Source organism: Maylandia zebra, linkage group LG15 (genome assembly GCF_041146795.1).
Source record: "Maylandia zebra isolate NMK-2024a linkage group LG15, Mzebra_GT3a, whole genome shotgun sequence".
In the NCBI taxonomy this organism is placed as follows: Eukaryota; Metazoa; Chordata; class Actinopteri; order Cichliformes; family Cichlidae; genus Maylandia; species Maylandia zebra.
The window spans coordinates 18,274,035-18,293,509 of record NC_135181.1 but is presented as its reverse complement, the minus strand read 5'-3'; the positions used below and the strand labels follow the sequence as shown (position 1 = coordinate 18,293,509).

At 40.0% G+C, this 19,475-nt stretch overlaps 1 protein-coding gene across 9 annotated transcripts in view; it reads left to right on the top strand.

The window, feature by feature from the left end:
- Positions 1-19,475, top strand: part of syne2a (spectrin repeat containing, nuclear envelope 2a) — an 88,099-nt gene that overhangs the window by 19,237 nt on the left and 49,387 nt on the right. For 8 of the 9 annotated variants that reach the window (XM_023152059.3, XM_024805180.2, XM_024805177.2 and 5 more), the window contains 19 exons: positions 659-862; positions 963-1,168; positions 2,379-2,486; positions 3,269-3,566; positions 4,055-4,233; positions 4,667-4,982; positions 6,734-6,898; positions 7,086-7,424; positions 7,529-7,665; positions 8,093-8,222; positions 9,959-10,129; positions 10,219-12,024; positions 14,667-14,837; positions 15,706-15,861; positions 15,966-16,207; positions 16,294-18,331; positions 18,435-18,769; positions 18,854-18,998; positions 19,221-19,421. In XM_023152059.3, the coding sequence (XP_023007827.3) occupies positions 659-862; positions 963-1,168; positions 2,379-2,486; positions 3,269-3,566; positions 4,055-4,233; positions 4,667-4,982; positions 6,734-6,898; positions 7,086-7,424; positions 7,529-7,665; positions 8,093-8,222; positions 9,959-10,129; positions 10,219-12,024; positions 14,667-14,837; positions 15,706-15,861; positions 15,966-16,207; positions 16,294-18,331; positions 18,435-18,769; positions 18,854-18,998; positions 19,221-19,421 (7,347 nt within the window). The remainder of the gene's footprint in view (positions 1-658; positions 863-962; positions 1,169-2,378; positions 2,487-3,268; positions 3,567-4,054; positions 4,234-4,666; positions 4,983-6,733; positions 6,899-7,085; positions 7,425-7,528; positions 7,666-8,092; positions 8,223-9,958; positions 10,130-10,218; positions 12,025-14,666; positions 14,838-15,705; positions 15,862-15,965; positions 16,208-16,293; positions 18,332-18,434; positions 18,770-18,853; positions 18,999-19,220; positions 19,422-19,475) is intronic. The other variant, XM_014414557.3, reaches the window with a different exon arrangement.

Here is a 19,475-nt window from a genome sequence, read left to right as displayed (position 1 = left end):
GTGTTATTTTCTTTATTTAGACGGAAATAAAGACAAACACAGTAGTTTTGGTTTTTTGTTTCACTTCCAGAAATATTTGACTGTGTAAAATGTAGACAAAATGCAACACCTTATCTTTTTTCACACAAAGAAAACACATCAAATGTTTAAATAAGGAACACATCTAAAAATAAGTTGTGATGGGGCAAAAGAAGGTTGGAAAAGTTAAAGAAGAGGGGATCCTACACAATGGTGAACATGGCCCTGTCACAACTTTTTTTCAGATGTGGTTTGATGACCATTAGAATAAGACCTGATTTTTCCAAGCGTAGCCTTAGAACGTTGTATAGACAGAGGTAACCCTCACTAATCTCTGATGCACACCCAGTCTCTTTACTGCGGAGGCAGGCCTGAAATATGACAGAAAACTCTCAGTTTCAAAAAGAGAAACAAGGGTTACCCCCCAGTAGGCATCCAGGCAGGAAAGAGTTAAACATTTGATGTGTTTTCTATGTTTTCATATGATCTACTTTGAATGAAATATGTCCCAAGTTTTGTTTGAAATTGTGAACTTATTTCCTGCTTGAATCTAGATTACATTTTCAGTTGTTTAGTCATTTTCACTATTACAAAGGGTTTTTTGCTCATCAGTTCTTATGATTCATTTTGATTTGTCAAGGTGGTAGGAACCCAGATGAGGAAGAAGATAGAGCAGTTGAAGGAGCTCGTTTCTGAAGCTGAGGATGTTTACAAGCAGATGGTGATTACTAAAGGGCAAATCACTGGGAGGATGGAAGAGTGTTTCAACTCCCTGCAGAAGATTGAAAACTCCCTCCTTACTCTTTGTGGTCCTGATGTTGCAGACGTGCTTGCAAAACTTAAGGTAAGGGCTTAAATAAGACATATGAAATAATGAAAACACATAAAACACACCAATAGATACAAGATAATATCAAATTAGCATTGTCTTTTATCTGTTGCAGGAGTTGTGTCAGCAGCTCCAGTCCCAGGATGAGCAGGCAGAGAGCTTGTTGGAGGACGTGCATGTCTTGGCCTCTATTACAGGTCCAGATAGCTTACAGAGTCTATCCGTGGAAGGGATCCAGCTACAGGAAAAAGTCAGAAAGACCCATCAGCTCTTCTCTGAAGTAGAAGAACAGACTGAGAGGAATATGCGTGATCTGGACAGGTAATAGACATCACATACAGAACAGTGTTGCGGTGCATCTGTGTTGTGTAATGTGTACAGATACATGCATCTACAATGAAAAGGAAATTGAAGCCTCCACTCATTAATGTGGCATGTAAGCAAACTTAAGAGAGCTGCTGGGCAGGAATTTTTGTCTAACACGTGCTTGGTGACTTGACAATTTGTCATCATGGAATTGTCATAGGGCAGCACGGTGGCACGGTGGTTAGCACTGTTGCCGCACAGCAAGAAGGTCCTGAGTTCAATTCCAACATCAGGCCGGGGTCTTTCTGTGTGAAGTTTGCATGTTCTCCCCGTGTTTGCGTGGGTTCCCTCCGGGTACTCCGGCTTCCTCCCACGGTCCAAAGACATGCAGCTTGTGGGGATAGGTTAATTGGATAATCCAAATTGTCACTAGGTGTGAATGTGCGAATGGTTGTCTGTCCCTGTGTGTTGGCCCTGCAACAGACTGGCGACCTGTCCAGGGTGTACCCTGCCTCTCGCCCTATGACAGCTGGGATAGGCTCCAGCGCCCCCCGCGATCCTGAAAAGGATAAGCGGAAGCGAATGGATGGATGGAATTGTCATAAAGAAAACAGGAAATAAATTATATTAGGAAGTTTGTTTAAGAGTAATATTGTTGTGCCAAACATTTTGAAAACAGTGCATGCTTGTGCAGTGTTGTGCAATAATCTTGAGTCACTTTTCAAGACTTTCAAAGTTTTACTTTAGACATTGGCTGCTTTTCAATCCTTGTGCCTGAAAATTTCCAGAGGAAGTTTTTTATTGCTGTTATTATGCCAACAATGACCTACGTCTCAGACCAGAAGATAAAATGATCATCATTTGGCCTCAGTTTGTTTTCCTATTATTACTAAGGTTCGATCTTTTGGGGGATTTAGAAACAAAACAAAAAAAATTAATCGCTCATCAGAGTCATCCTTGAAACTTACCATCCAGTCAAATTTGCTCTTACTCTGTACGTAAAACAGCTGTAAGCAGAAAAAGTCTTACAGAGTCACAGTGCTTAAACCAAAGAGAAGAAAGACATCAAAACAGGTTTGTCTGGTTTCCTGAGTCAGTCATGAATTATGTGGCAGAACCATTTTTTCACTGTAATGTCGTTTGAACGTATAGCATTGAGCATTGAGCAAATTAATGTGTTTGTGGTATGCACATGGGACGTATTTATGCTGTTTGTGTGTTTCAGGCTGCAAATAGAGAGGGACCATCTGGAGCAGTGGCTTCATGCTGCTGAGGAAAAAACAGCAAAGGAAGAGGATCAAAGTCTTCTGGAAGAAGAAGCGCTTCAACAAAGGTAAACCTTTCTCCTGAAGGTGTGTCACTCTCAATGTAGATTTGCAACAACTTGTATGTGTTCATGGCCCGTATATACTGCCTGATAACATATAGTATATGTATACTTTGCAGTATAATTGAAAATATGCTTTAAACATTTACCTGACTGTTTTATTTTTTTATTTACAACAATACATATGAGCAGTATTGATATTATTGTTGAAGTATTCCAATGTATTTTAAATTCACACATATTTTAATATGTTGGCGGTTCCTGATTACAAATAAAGATATGGAGGCTGATGTGTTTACTTTAGACTTTTGAAGGATGGAAAGTGACAGTGCTGCCAGTGCTACATATCAGGCAGAAATGTGAAAACGTGAGAATAGCAGAGTGACAGTAAAGACAAACAAACCTAAAAAAAACATGCAAGTGTTCAGTGCTGTGATTTTGACTAATGCTCACCAAAGTGTCAGGAATCTTGGAAACTGTGTATTGTTTTGTCAGGTGACTCATTCTTTACTCCATGTGTGTTTTAATTACGCAAAGGTCTGTTATATTGTAGATAAAAAGCACTTGTTTTACATATATTTTATATTCGAGCTGGAGTAAATTTTTTAATTTAAAAAATGCAATGATGTAATGCTGATGAACTACTATCACTTTTATTTTTTATCAGCTTAATATCACACACAGAAGTCCACACAGTAGTATCTACCACTTCAGTGTGCTTTGACTCTAGCATGGAAACATTAGATTTGACCCCATTATTAGCATTTACAGCTTTGATTTCTCTGCAGGGTGAGGACAGAGCTCCTCAGTCAGCTTGTGTCATCTTTACAAAGAAGCAACCTTCAGCAGCTGGCGGTGGTGGAGAACAGTAAAAAGCTGTTGGAACGATACAACAACTCACACATTAAAATACAAGGTGACTGTAAGGAGACGCATTCCTCTCTGAGGGAGGAAATCGAGGTGTTTCAGGCTTTATTCAAGTCCACACAATCATGGATCAGTGATCTGAGACAAGCTGTAGACTCTCCACTTGCTGAAAGCCCCTGGATTCAGACTCCATTAGAGCAAAAACTTCACTGTGCTCAAGTAAGAAAATGTTGCCTGCACATACTAAGATACTCAGTTTCACTATGTCATTTAGATCACAGATTTTATTTAGCGCATTTTATAAGAAAGTATGCTCTGTATCATACATACATGCATGTGCTAAGTACCTGTGTGGAGAGGTGACAGAAAGGCTTGATTGCTTGTGGAATATTGAACAACAAATCTTCTTACTCTCATATAAGTGATTGTGACGTGGGTGTGCCTACAGTTGTGTGTAATGTCACATGAGGGCGTGATGTAGGTGCTTTCTTTTTCTCTACATTTGTTCCAACTTGTTCAAAACTAAGGAGTGTACATTTGCTGTGCAGAGCTGATGTTAGATTCAGGGAACTTTCTGGAATCTATATGTGTGTCTCAAAGCTGACAGTATCTGTCATACAGGCAGAATCCTGGAGATTTTTTATAACTGCTTTTTTGTTTTACTAAGGTTATATACTGACTTGTAAACCCTACAAAATCCATTGCAGGCAGTGTTGAGTGCCGAGTTAGAGGGGGAGGCTCGCCTGGAAGAGCTCAGAGTTACTGGAGATGGTCTGTGCCACAGGGTGTTGAATGAAGATGACCTGAAGAGGGAAGTTCAGGACACTGTTCAGAGAGCAGAGGAGAAGTGGCGGGAGACTTTGCAGTCAGTTGAACCGTATTACAGGTGAGTGAGGTAGAGCGGGTCATCTACTGATCAGAAGGTTGGTGGTTCGATCCTCCAATCTGCATGCCAAATATCCTTGGGAAAGATGCTAACCCCAAGTTGCTCTCTGATGCATCTATTAGAATATAAATGCGTATGAATGTTACCTAGAAAGCACCTAAAAGCATAGAAGAAAGTGCTTGTGTGAAAGGGTCATGTGGCATGTTGTATAAAGTGCTTCGAGTGCTGAGGGAGAGTAGAAAAGCACCATAATAGACTCAGTCCGTTTAAAACAGGTGGACCTTTCCTGAATCTAATATCTAATGAAACTAAGCAGTAAAATTATTACACATTACATAATAACAGCTATAAATCCTGGGATTTAACTAAATAATTTTCATGGTCCAGTTTTAGTCAGAAATGGTTCTAATCTCTTGTTCTTATTGTTCTTAAGCGCTCTAAAAGCTGATCCAGAGGTCACTTGTTTTTACCTGGACCAAAGGAGGGAGCTTTGCCACAAAGTGGAAGTGCTGCAGCGCCAAAAAGATCAGCTTCCCACTTTATTTCCCTGTCCTGGCACAGCTGAGCGTAAACAAGGATGCTGTCTTGCCCTTCAACTGCAGGAGGAAACTGAATCCTTGCAGTTAATGCTTAGCAGCCTGTCTAAGAGGAGAAATGAGCTGATTGAGCAAACCAGAGACAGCATCTGGAAAGATTCTTCCTGGGATCTGCTTTACACCCACTGGTCAACACTGATGGCAGAACTAAAGGTAAAATTACACTTATAATAGTTAACTGATGTCTATTCAACAATGTCTTTGAGCTAACACTATTTGCACATTGTTAGGTGGTAACGATGTGGTAAGATCACAAGATAAATTTTTTGTCACAGTGTTTGTAGTTTTGCCACTGCAGTGGAGTTTAAATAAAAAAAAAATCATAAAAACAATCAATGAGTTTCCACTTTAAAACCAAAAGTTCAGGGGGGAAAATCATATTATTTGGGATTTGCAGCCAATTTTATATACAGTGCTCTATGTGTTAGAGGCTGAAGAATAATTAGAAAAACAAACAGAAGCGCCTGAAGTCTAGAACTCACCAAATGCTGTTTCCTCCAATAAAATGCTCTTCCTGTTTACTGCTGCCACTCTCAGCTGTTGCTTGTTTGTGGGTCTTTCTGCCTTCTGTCTTATCAGGTGGCTGACTTGGCCATTGAAGAATATCCAATTCCTTGCCCTTGAGAAACTCTTTTGTTGCTTTTGCTGTATGCTTTGGATCATTGTCAATTTGCGCTGTGAAACTGTGTCTGATCAGTTTTGCAGCATTTGTCTGAATCTGAGCAGAGAGTATACTCATGTACAGTTCACAATCCATCCTAATGCTTCTATCATCAGTCACATCATCAATAAACACTAGTGCCCTGGTTCCACTGCCAGCCCATGCTATAACGCCCCCTTCACCATCAGACCAGAGATAATGTGGTATGCTTCAGATCACGAGCTGTTTCTCTCCTCCATACTTTCCTCTTTGTGTCACTCTGGTACAACTTAATCTTGCATTCATCTGTCCAAAAAAAATCGTTTTCAGGACTGTTCTGTCTCTTTTAGATGATTTCTGGCAAAGTCTAATCTGGTCTTCCTACTATTGATGTTCTTCAGTGTAACCAGTCCTTTGCCCTTTGCTGTAAACCCTCTGCATTTCCATTCATGCAGGCAGGTTTTACTGGTTGACAATGATATGTCTTTCTTCTTGATTGTGTTCTTGACTTGATTTGAAGATGTTGACAGTAATTCTGTCATCATGTACTTGAGTTTTCTTACGTGGTGTTTCAGGACTTTTGGTGTGGCTGAGCTGGTCAGTGCATTCATTCTTTTTAAGAATTTACCAGCTTGCTAATTTGTCCGCTCCTACAGTTTTTGCTGTCTCTCTAATAGGTTTATTTTGGTTTTTCTGCATAATAATGACCTCCTTCACTCGTGCTGACATCTCTTTGAAGATGAAAGAAAAGAAAGCTATAAAACTGAAAGTCAATATTTTGAATGTATTTCAGATATTACGTCTGCTGCTACAGCTGAAAGTCTGAATAAAATCTTGGCTGTTTGATTAAAAATCACCTACAAGAACTGTCTTTGTGCAGCGAATTATGGACCTAACTTTATTTCTCAGAGTTCAGAGTAAAGAGTTTTATTTGTTTACTTATTTTTTCTTTTTTAAATTCTATGCTCTTGTAGTATAATATGACATGATAGGGATAAATTAAATGTACATTAGCATCATTCATTCATTTCTTATTTTCCTTGTGTGATAGACAGTGTTACCAGGGGTTGCTCATTTCCTTTGGGCCAGGACTCTGGCATTAAAGTCACAATACATACAGCAGCAGGTTGTGTTTCATCCACTTTATCATAATGTGATATGAACACTTTTGGAGCATGACGTGTGGTCAGTTAATGGGTTGTGTTTCAGTCTATTTGTGTGTAAGCCTTCTGAGTGTGGCTTGTTTTACCTCTATCATCCACAGGGAGTGTGTTCCCGCCTTGAGGAAGGTGCGAGTAACGAGGAACAATTTGGCCACTTGCTGCAGCGCTGTTGCCACAAATTGATGTCCCTACAGGAAAGGATATCAGCCTGTCAAGGCCAGAAAGAAAACTCAGCAGGAACAAACACTGACATAGCAGCTCTGGAGGTGAGATGCATTAAGTAAACAGACCAGATGAGCTGTGTACAAGCTCTTACATTAAAAAAAACCATTGTTTAACAATATTAAAAAAGAATTTACACTGAAGAAATGTTGGATATGCAAAAATGTAATCATCTATCAGGGGTTTCTCCTATAGTCACTGTTTTTGGGGGTTTTTTGTCACTGTTTTTAGGTTTTGCTACAAGAAGTAACTGGCACTGAAAAAGATCTTCTTCAGCTTGTAACTCTCAAGGACTCCATCACAGTTAGTTTAGCAGCTGAGGCCCAAATAAGTCTCACCCAACAAGTCAGCAACCTTCAAAACCACAAGAGGGCACTAGAGAGTAAAATCAGAGAGACTCTGGCACAGCTTCAAGTGAACAGTGATGAAAGCATTCAGCGAGTTAAAAAAGAAGCCTTGTATGTGCAGACAGCTCTTAAAGACCTGGCTGAAGGTGTCTGCAATCTTTCCAATACCCATGAAGCTTTGCCTGATATCAGCCAGCTGAAACAACAGTGGTGTATGATACAGGTAACATGAACATATACTTCAAAATGTTGATATATATCTGAAAAATAAAAATTGGAAAAAGACAGCTCACAATATTTAAACAGAAGGACTTGTGTGTCTCTCAGAGCTGTGATAGCAGCCTGACAGAGCTGGCAGCAAGAGCTGAAGACCTGCAGAGGGCCAGAGAGTCGACCAGCACACAGGAAGCCCTTCCTGCAGATATCATTTTGACTGTCAGTGCCATTTCTGAAGACCTTGGCAGGTGCTTTACTTCATTCTAAAATGGAATAATTAATCATTCCTGTATTTATTCATCTTATCAACTGAATATGCAGTGCTAATTGTGAGAAATGATTTGTTAACTTTGACTTTTAGAAATTTCTGGGGATTTTAAGACTGCTCTCAAAGTAAAATGAAGATGAAAATATTAATTTAGTATCAAGAAAACAATTAAAGTGGCCTACCAACAGATAACAAGAAAAGACTTGTGCGAAACTTGCACTATTTGAAGCAGAACGTAACTTGGGTTGATGGTGAACATGACTTAGTTCATCATCAGTATTGTTGCAGTGAAGATATATGAGGGTTTACACATCCTCTGAATATGTGAGGGAATATGAGGGTTATTTTGAAAATGCACTCGTTCTAAATACTGTACGGCTCATTCACTGCTTGTGGTCTCGCTCCAGCCTCAGGTCTGTTTTTTTGCAAAAGAAGCAGGATTTTGCAGAAAACACTGCAAACAGAGTGAGAGAGCTCACCAACCAGATGCAAGAGTGGTGCCAAAGAGTACAAGCTGAACCATCAACGCATAGCCAGGTAAAGCTCAGCGTGTTCAGTATTTTTTTCTGATACATGGAATAAATAAATAAATAAATTAATTAATTAATAAACAAAAGTTTCAAAACAAATGTAAGCTTTGGTTCATATGCACAGGTAAACCTTTTGTTGTCTGCCTTTTGTTTTTTAAAATCTGCAAATGAATGCCTGAGTGAGTAGCCAAAAGTATTCACTCACCCATCCAAATCATTGAATTCAGGTGTTCCATTCACTTCTAAAGGTATATAAAATCAAGCACCAAGGCATGCGGATTGCTTCTACAAACATTTGTAAAAGAATGGTTTGCTCTCAGGAGCTCAGTGAATTTCAGCATGGTACTGTGACAGAATGCAACATGTATAGTCTTGAAATTTCCACAATACTAAATATTCCAGTTATCTGTTCATGGTGTAACAAAGATGAAGTGATTGGGAATGACAGCAACTCATCCACAAAGTAGTAGGACACGTAATATCCTCGAACGAAATTAGCAGATGCTGCATAGTGCGCAGAGATCGCTAGCTTTCTGCAGAGTCAATCCTAAAGACCTTTAAACTTCATGTGGCCTTTGGATTAGCTCAAGAACATCCTTACATCAGCCTTACATCACCAAGCACAATGTAAAGGGTCAGATGCAGTGGTGTAAAGCATGCCGCAACTGGGCTCTAGAGCAGTGGAGACATGGAGAGAGTGATTGGTGGACGGAGGATTGTGGTGTGGAGTTGTTTTTCAGAAGTTGGGCTCGGCTTCTTAGTTCCAATGAAAGGAACTCTTACTACTTAGGAATACCAAGATATTTTGGGCAATTTAATGCTCCTAACCTTGTAGGAACAGTTTGGGGATGGGCCCTTCCTGTTCCAACATGTCTACATGGTCCATAAAGACATGGATGAGCAAGTCTGACATGGAAGAACTGGCCTGTACAGAATCATGGCTTCAACCCGATAGAACACGTTTGCGATGAATTAGAGCAGAGACGGCAAGCCAGGGCTTCTCATCTAACATCAGTGTTGACCATCACCTTGGTCAAAAATGTATATGTATAGAACCTATATGTGTTAACACGCCTTCTTTGCCACATATGCACCCTCTTGTATTCAGAGAGTCATGCATGGTGAAGAATGTGAAAAACACTTGAATATTTCTGTATAAATGTTATGTTTGTCTAAACGAACAGTTTGTCTGCACTCTCCATCTCAGCAAATCTCCCTGCAATATCTCCCCACAATACCGACACTTTATTACAGCTGTAATATAACAGGACATGGTTGGGCTGTTTGACCACTGTATTGAAGCTGCTGTATTCTCCCTGCTGTGTATTTACAGTGCACCTGTCATAATTGATATTTCATGTCATCTTTCGTTTCTCTAGCATCAGTAAAGTGTCTCCTTAAATGATAGTGTATTATAACTGAACCGGATCAGTACATCTTCTGTCATATGGATTAGGGGATAAGCATATTGGGAAATACAAAAGTAATTCAGGTGGAAAAAACACCTTGACTTGTCGCTTGTTGTTGACACAGAAGCAAAATTACAGTGAGTGAGATCTCCCGTGGTGAGGTTAAGCAGTCTTAAAAGGCACACTGTGACCTCAAACCAAAACAATCGGGATCAATAAGAGTTTACAGTTAGATAAGATACGAATCTTGATTAAACCAGATGTTTTTGCAGTGCGTGGTTTCTGTTTTACCCTTCTTTTTTTTTAGCTTGTGTATCTGTCTGTGCTGTCACAGGGAGCTCTGGATGAAGGTTTGCAGCTTCAACAAGCACTTTATAATGTACTCTCAGAGCAAGATTTTCTACTTAATTGCCTGGGAACAAATGTGGCACAGGAATTGGAGAAAAATGCTTCAGGTGCACTCACTGAAAGCCAGTCTGCACTTGAAACCCAATCTAAACACCTGGTGAGTGTCTCCCTTGTCATAGAAATGTACAGTTTGGTGAATTTATGGCCATAACATTACTATTGTTTTTAATATTGTTTATTTCAAAGGTCATTCGCGTTCATGGCAATGTGCAACTGGAAAACAAAGATTTGCCAAGCAGAAGTGAACAAGACAGTCTAAGAAATGAAAGTGGAGCACCTCATTTGGCATCAAGTGATAAAACTACAGCAGTGGGTCTTACAGCTTCGCCTTTCTCTTGTGCACCACACAGCCAGGAAAACTCTGAAACTAATCAGAATGACAACAAAAGTCAAACCAAAGGCACCAAACTTCATACAGAAGTATCAGGAGGTTCAAATGTGGAAGCCGATGCCACAAAACAAGAACAAGCAGCCGTGGTAAAAACTGAAGATGATGCCTTAGCCACATGTTCAGAAACTCCCAATGTTTTAAAGACCCAGCTAGAATCTCGCCACTTAACACCACAAGAATTACACTTGAAGTCTTATCTTGGGTTAAAAGATAATCGTGCACTCAGGGCACTTTCTGGAAATGACAGAGGGGCATTAGTGCCAGACTCACATCCTACGCTTAACAAAAGCTTAATAGCTCAGGAAGAAAACACACCATTGCAGAGTGACACCACCTTCACCGCTGTCTCAGAATTCTCAGCTGTAGGTGCAGACAACACTAAAGCAATCGATTCAGCACACTGTGTCACATCCTTGATAGAATTACCACCAACAAAGCCAGACAACTTCCCCACTACTGCCTCTGAACATACTGTGTCTAATCATCTAGAACCACAATTGGAGACATTCAAGTCAAATACAAATGCTCAGGGAAAACACTGTAAGGACGATGGTGTCGTGTTCACTGTTGTATTGGATATGGACCCACAGGACATACAGCAAAGGGACAATTCTGGTTTATGCTCCCAGGAAGCGAGGTTCTCGGATGAAAAAAACACACAATATTCAGGTACAGGATTCCCAGAGATGAAAACTGAAGTCTTTATGACGTCAAACAGTCAGGAATCAGACAAAGGATTGCAACAGTGCACATTTGAAGCACAATCAGAGACTTGTGAGGCAGCCGCCGATGTGCAAGAAAAGGAGAATTTCTCTAAATGTGTCAAAAGTAGCCCAGCAAAGGTATTTACCATAGTGTTAGACATTGAGCCGCAGCCATTCGACACGCAGAAACGTGAAAAAGCCAACAGCCCTGATTTACTCGGATATTCACAGGAAACACAGTTTTCTAATGCTAGGCCTGCAGAGGTTTCCAGCAGAGCATTTCCTCAGAATAAGTCAGGGCACTTTACCACATTAATTAGTGCTGGATCAGATGAGGTTATCTTCCCAAACTCTTGTACAAGTCCTGAATCAAACCCCTCGGTGTTAGTGAATACAGTTTTGGAAGAAGCAAACTGTTCAAGTGCCAAATTACCATGCAGAGAAAACCACAAAACCCATGGTTTAAAGCTTAACAAGGTGTCGAAATCCTCTAAATCATGTTGCGCTGTTGCTGAATGTCAGCATGCTGGTGCACAGACAGCAGAAACAACATTTCCAGATGTCAAATTAGAGGAGACAACAGATTTCTGTGACTCTGGGGAGCAAACAGAGAGCACAGTGGATGATTCTGTGGAAAGTGGGGAGGCCTTAAATGGCACACATATATTTGCTTCTGGCAAGAAACAAGTGACACCTGATAGCACTGTATGTAACACAGAAGCAGCATATGAGGAGGTGCCAAAGGGAGAAAACACAGAGGAAGCAAATGAATTTGAAAGCACAGAATGTAAAGTTTCAGAATTGCCAGTAAAACGAGACATTGCTTCGCTTCCAAAAGACAAAAATGAGGGGAAGTTGCCTGCAGCACTAGAGGACATGGGAGTAACACAGGAACAGGTAGGTGCCATTTGAAAATTTTACTGACTGGATTTTTCCTCACAGTTCTGCTCTTTCCGGACTTAATATGTCTAAGAAGCTAGGCAATCGACATATATATATATATATATATATTCTAACAGACAGGCATTAAAAGCCATTATGTTTTTCTAATTTTTTTTTCACTTATCATCATCAGTGGTAATTTGGTTAGATGCTGTAATTCTGGCATAGCAGGTGGTAAACCAGCAGGTGGCTGGAAAGACTGGAACTCCCCCTGTTTGCAGTTAGAAGGCGTCAGTGACTGTAAATACCTGTAAATAAATTCAGAGCTGCTTAATGCTGTGATCTGTAAGCTGACAGTCTCTGGAACTTTCCATAAAAAGTGTTAATTTGCATTTGAACTTCCTGATGATGAATAACCCAAACTTTCTAGGTGATTCATCTGTACCTTTTTTCTAAAATTACATGAAGCTTGTTTGACATTTAACAACCATTGTTATTTCCCTATGTTACCTTAACGCTAGAGAATATGTGTGTGGGAGAGAGAAGCTGTGTTTCTGACATTTTGCAACTGTGAAGTTATCAAAAAAGTTTGTCCTAAATTTAGTGGGAATTTGTGTTCTTTAAATACATTTTTTCTTTTCACACTTTCCATTCAAATGCCACCATTTTGCTCAAATCCCTTCAAACTTCTTTATGGGAAATTCACAGTGAAACGAATAAACTGGCTGTCACTGTGTTTTACACAAACTAAAGTTATGCAGCATGCAAGTACACACATTTGCAAGCCTCCACAAGATTTTTGGGATTTTCTTGTGATATCAGCTGCATGCCTGTGCCCTGCTTGCAGCAGCTCCAAAAGAAGATAAGACATTAGATACGACAGACAAGAGGATGAAAAAAGGTGTAAATGAAACTGACACCAGGCTTGGAATCATATTTTTAAGACAACTCGATGTTTTCATTATCGGCATAATTAAAGCATTTTTAATAGAACAGTCAGTTACAAAGTTCCCAGATTATTACACAAGCACATTGACCATCTGACCTTGTCATAACTTTCACAGGACTGCAATTCTGTGAAAACTCAGCACACACGTAATGTTTTCACATAAATTAAAAGGACAAATAAAAGCCACGTTGTTTATTTATAATTGGATGCACTTGATTAACTGGTCACCAGCAAGTGTGACCTCTGCTATAAAAGCAGAAGTTTTGGGCACTTTGCTCATCTGGAGCATTCAGGTGTGTGTTAACACAATGTACTGTAGCAACTGTAGCAACAACTTCTCAAGAGTGGACCAGCAAATTCAATCAAAGGTCACACCATGTAATACTTAATACTTACTTAACAGTTGGTGGATTAATCCCTGACTTCTCCAGTTTGCATGGCTAACATCCTAGGGCAAGACACTAAATCCAGGTTGTTCTCTGATGCATTCGTTGGAGTTTAAATATCAGGCAGAGACTTAAGCATAGAAAAAAGTGCTTGTGTGAATGAGACATGTTGTGTAAAGTGCTCAGGTAGAATAGAAAAGCGCTACATAAGAACCAGTCTATTTACCATGTTACATTTCATCACATAACATTAGAAAAACGACTAAACAAGTATGGCCTGTTTGGAAATGATGCCAGGAGTTTATAAAGTTTAAGTTTATAAAGCTGCATGTGAACAAACCACAAGACTTCTGGAACAATGTCCTTTGGATTAATGAGACCAAAAGATGTTTGGCTATAATGCAAAGCACCACATACCAGTTATTTGTCAAATAACTCATATCATTTGTCAAGCACAACATTGGAGGGCTGATGATTTGGGCCAAAGGACCCGGGCACCTTGCATTCTTTCACTCAACTGTGAAATCTTTGGTAAATAAAAGTATTCTAGAGCCAAATATGAGGCCATCTGCCTAACAGCTAAAGCTTGGCCACAACTGCCCTATGCAACGGGACAGTGATCCCAAGCACAGCAGCCAATCTACAACAAAAAGACCTAAAGAGAACTGTGCAGAAATGAATGGATGGAAACCTCAATGAAATTGAGGCAGTGCTGTAAAGGAGAGTGGAGTAGAATTCCTCTGAAATGATGCAAGAGACTGATAAAGTCATACACAAAACATTTACAACCACTCATTGCCGGTTGTGCACCATTTCATTGAAGAACATTAATGTTATTATAACATTTTGCCATTCAGGCAAGCTTGTGTTTGAGTGTAAAAAATTATCTTTTGTATTGTGCTAGAAACATAAAACGTGCAGGATGTTTTCATATCATCGTTCAGCTCCACCCTCCTGGTGGTATACACCTTAGTCATGTCCAAGATATTTTAAAAAAGCACCTCCCTGTTTGTAACCTAGCATCCCATGCCTTGTTTTAGTGTTTGTTTTCTTGTCTAGGCAAGCTATAACAAATCATTTATTTCCTAAAAGAAGTTAGCAGGAGAGCATAAAAGGAGCCCTTGTCCCCCAGGGCAGACTGCTTATTTCTCAGGCACATTCTTGTGTTAACTGTACCGACTCGCCGGGCTACCGTCAAACGTAATAATATTTAGCACTGGTGGAGCAGGGAGAGAACAGGAAGTTCTGTCATTATGCACAGACAAACATGTGGGAAGAAGAAAGCTAAAATGTGACACCACCCCTGTCTTCTGTGTCTTCAGCGTCAGATCCCAGAGAGCATGGAGCCTGAGAGGACGGCCCCGGGTTCACCAGCTGATCTGGGTTCTAAAGAGACACCAGGTGGACCGGCAAACTCTGGAAAAGAAAAGCACACCATGCAGGATATTTTTTCTGATATCCAGAATGTGGTGGAAAGAAGTAACATAATAAATGTGAGTATCAACCAGTTTTAATTATAATAATATACTGCATTACTGTAGGCTTGCTGTGCTGAACATTTAATAAATGCTACTTGTAAAAGTCAGAACAAAACATTCGGACTGAGGGAATTAAAGTTAAGTGAGCTTTACTGTTTATATTTATGTCATAAATCTCATAAATCTGCATTAGCAAATAATACATAGCAAGATAGCATGGAAATATAACATGCATCTATATATTTTTTACTTTTTCTGTGTGATTTTCAGTACAGATGCATGTGTCTAAAAATAGCAAGTGCATGGGACAGTGAGCAGATAAGAAAGGCAGTGTTTTGATTGATGCCTGTGGGTTCCCTTGATGCTACTGACAGGAAGTATCTATGAGATACAATGATTTCCTGTTTGTAGTTAGGAAGTCTAATTGCACACAATATACAGCTGTTGGATTTTTTTTTAGCTTCCATCATCCTAGTTTGAGTGTTTGTTCACGGAAAGCTGAAATAGTTTATAAATTGACAATGATAATTAATCACAAAGATCCCTGGTAAAAGTTATAAATGTTATAACAGTGTAAACCAACCAGACTAAACTAGATCGCTATGATAATTTATATTGAATGTTTGTATTTGCTGTCTTTACAATATATACACAGTTTCTTGGTTTTCTTGGTTTCACTGCCCTATCTGTTATTACAGCTATGTCCTTTCAGTACATGTTTTTTTAAACATAATTCTTCAGTCCATTTTTCCCAGCTGTATAATGTGGTAAACAATTCTGGATTACTTAAATGTAGCTATTTTATATTATTTTTTCACTTACATTACTTTCTGTAACATAATATTTTTTGTGTCTAACTCTTGTATTGCTCTTTTTTTTTTAGAGAACACCACATATAGATTTAAACTGGTGTCTGAAGTCTTCTCCTGGTGAACAACAGATTCAGTTGGTACGAACTGTTCAAAAGATTCTCGCATGTCGATATCAACCAGCCCAACTCAGTGTCATAGCTATGACCAAACAACTGGAGGAAGCAAAGGTATACACTCTAGTTGTATTTACGTCTTTCTTGCAAGAATATGCAGATTTGTTAAAATTAAAAAATGCACAAATATCTATAAATGTCTCATCTGTGTACTGCAGGAGTACCAGCGCACTGTGCAGGAACAAGTTGCTACTTTAAAAAACTCAGGTGCCTCTAAGGCTTGTGAACCAAGTGCCTTAAACAGTGCTGCAGGCCAATGGAGCGCAGCACTGCTAGATGCTTCTGCCACAGTGCAGGTCAAAGCAGCACAACTGGAGCAGGTCAAACAGTACCACAAGCAGATGAAGCTCACCAGAGCTTTTCTGGAGGTTATAGCCGCTGAGGAGGAAAAAACAAGCTTGTGAGTAAACTTGTGAGCTGGATTTTGTGCACTTGGCATTTGATACTGTTAACTAATTGTTGTTTTTTTGTTCTGGATTTCGTTAGACACTCTTTGGGAAGCAGTGCACTACAGGCTGAAAAGCTTCATGTGCTCCTGCAAACAATGGAACACAAGAAAGCTATGATGGAAGGTTTGCTACGCTTAAGTAGACAGTTGTCAGTGCACTTGAGTGACACTGAAAGTTCAGGTGCTCTTCTTGGTCAGCTTGGAAATGTTCAGGAAGAATGGCGGCTTCTAAAAGGAAGTATCAAAAGAGCTCTGCGGCATGCCTCCAACTCCACCTGTCAATCCTCCCTTCTTTTGAAAGAAGCCGAACAGCTAAAAGCCAAACTCGAAGCTCTCCAGAAATCCGACTGTCAAAACCTTAACAGCAAAAGTGCCTTGGAATGTGTTTGTCTGACCACAGACCTAAAACTGTATAACCAGCTTTACATACATTTACAGTCCCAGTCAGATGCTCTCAACAATTTTTCTCTAGGTGAGAAGGAGAAAGATGAAATCGAGCATAGTCTTCAGGAATTGGCTTCCTTGCTCGGGGTCACCAAAAAGAAACTAGATTCTGTCACACTTAGCTGTGGTGACAGTTCTCCAACTAAGATCAACAAACAGCTACGAGACTTGATTGTATGGGCTAAGCAGGCAGAAAATCATATCTCTATTGGGAAAAAGTTAGCTCTTTTCCCAGAGGAGGCTCGTATTCAGATTGTCGAAATGAGGAAATTTCAGGCTGATATTTTATCTAGACAGTCCAAGATGAGAGTACAAGTTGACGAGATGAAAGACTTGGCCTCTAATATGGAAAATGAAGAAAGTGACCAAGTGTTGAGGACAGTAGAAGACCTTTATGAAGCTATTGCTGACAGTTTGGATCTTGTTCTTGACACCATGGAAAAAGATCTTAAACAGAGAGAGAAACTGTTATGCGAGCTTGCTAGCATGGATGCCTGGTTAGCAGAAACGCATGCTAAAAGAAACCCCTGCGCTCACATTGAGAATATTTCAAAAGTGGACCTCAAAAAGCTAGAGAACGACCTGAAAAGTCATGAATTAGCCACAGTGGATATAGAGAGCCAGCTAGAACTGGTGGAAGTGATGTCAGAAAGTTGCAGGAAAATAGCCATAGGGTTGAGTCCAGCAGAGAGCCGCTATCTTGTCAACAGACTTTCAGGCCTTTGGACAGAATTAGATGGATTGCTAGCTCATGAGAAAGCCACCAGCTGGGAATTAAAGGAGCTGATTCATGAGTGCACTACTTCAGATGAAGAGTTATCTTCCATTCAGGATAGTTTAAAGCAAATTTCTGCTGATCTAGAGCAGCTGAAGATCCCTTTGACCCAAGAAACCCTTTCAGTGATTGCACAATGGAAACACATGCTAATGGAGCATCAATGTCAAATCCAGGAGCTTCAGCATTGCCTGGAGCCCAAGCGAAGCTCTGTTCTGTGTTTTATCGGGGAACTGGAAGACCAGTTCAAAGCTCTTAGCATAAGTGCCTTTGAACAAGAAAAGTTTCTGCACCTAAAGACACAAATGGAGGAATCTAAAGATATTGTCAAAGAGCAAATCCAGAATGCCAAAAACAAAGCACTCGGTGTGGATGAGAGGTTTAAACTATGCCAAACAGTCCTCGTTGAGATTCCTTTAGTCAAAACACAAAGTCAAGAAGCAACAGATCAACTGGAGGTTATAGCTCAGGAGTTGCACCCATCTGTTCTTCATTTAGAGAGGGAAAGGATTCATCATATAGTTGATACTTTGGAGTCTTGGGAGACTCTTGGCACAGATGATATCAAAAACCTAGAAGCTCAGCTCCTGCTAGGTTTACAGTTTGACTCAGAGCTTCCTGCTTATATAGAACTCTTAGAAAGCACAAGAGTCGAGCTGGAAGGAACTGAACCAGTCAGTCCAGAAGAAACAGCCATAGATATTGCACTACAACGATACTGGGTCATTTGGCGAAGTATGGAGTCTGGGATGCGAGTTTTGGAAAATCTGGGACAGAAAGAAAAAACTGACCTGAGGAACTACAAGGAACTATATTCACTTCGAGATTCAGTCATGCAAGAATGTCACTCGCAGATGGTAAGCTTAAATTATTTAGATATTTCATATATAGTTCATATTTTGGGTTCATGTTTGGGTGTTTTCAAAAACTCTTCTTTATTGTGTAACATCTGTTCAACAGGTCATGCTATCACAAGCTAGAGATTCCTTGAAAGATTATCACTGGGCTGCTCAAGGAGCAATAGGCTTCCTACACAATGCTGAGGCAACATTCTTGTCAGCTACTGGAGGGTTTTTGGATTGCGCTGAGGAACAAAGACAGACCCAAGAGGCTTTAGAAACTCTTGAAAAAGGTTTTCACGCTCATATTTGCCACCTTGTTGAACGGGTACCTCGTGAACCCTGCCTTTCCTTCCCAAAGACCGAGCAGCTCCACATCAACATCCTCAGCCAGCTAATGGTTGGAAGAGCCATACTGGAGGCCCAGGCGCAGCTCAGGCTTGAGACCTTGCAAAGGTACTTGGCTGTTCTCAATTTCTAAATGTAAATCTCTGTACCTTTGCGTCTTATGTATTTTCTTCACATTTCTTGTTCTCATAGGTGTGAATTGAGACAGCAAAGTCACCAAAAGTGCTACAAAGACATTTGTCAACATCTTTCACAGTTTGAGGAAAGGCTTTCAGAATGTGCTGCAGAACATGTGACATCATATGACAAATGTGTTGCCCAACAAAGAAGAGCTCAGGTAGGTTAGAGTCAGCTTTATGTCATTATCTCTACGTATTGTATCTGTTTGAACCTGGCATTTAATCACTTTGACAGCATAGAATTGTTAACTGTTTAGCCATGCTTGCAAAAATGCTTTAAGAAAGACAGTGCTAGTCTAGCTGACTTTGGCTACTTAAAATATTTCATTATCTGTTTGACTTTCATGATTTTAAATTTTAACTTTCATTACATTTTCAAGCTTCTGATGGAAGATCTTCACGGTCTTGCTGGGAGGATAGACGACCTGAGAGCTGTTTGTCCAATGCAGGGTTGTGGGGTTGGAAAGGATGGTGAGGTTGGTGCCCTCTGGAGGCACTGGTTGTCATTACTTCGTGATGTTGGCCTCCTGATGGTACGCATAGAGCAGAGAGGAGAGGAGTGGAAAGACATTACTGCAACCGTAAGTTTAAATCTCAATAAAGCCTTTCGTACATTAAAAAAAAAACAAATAAAT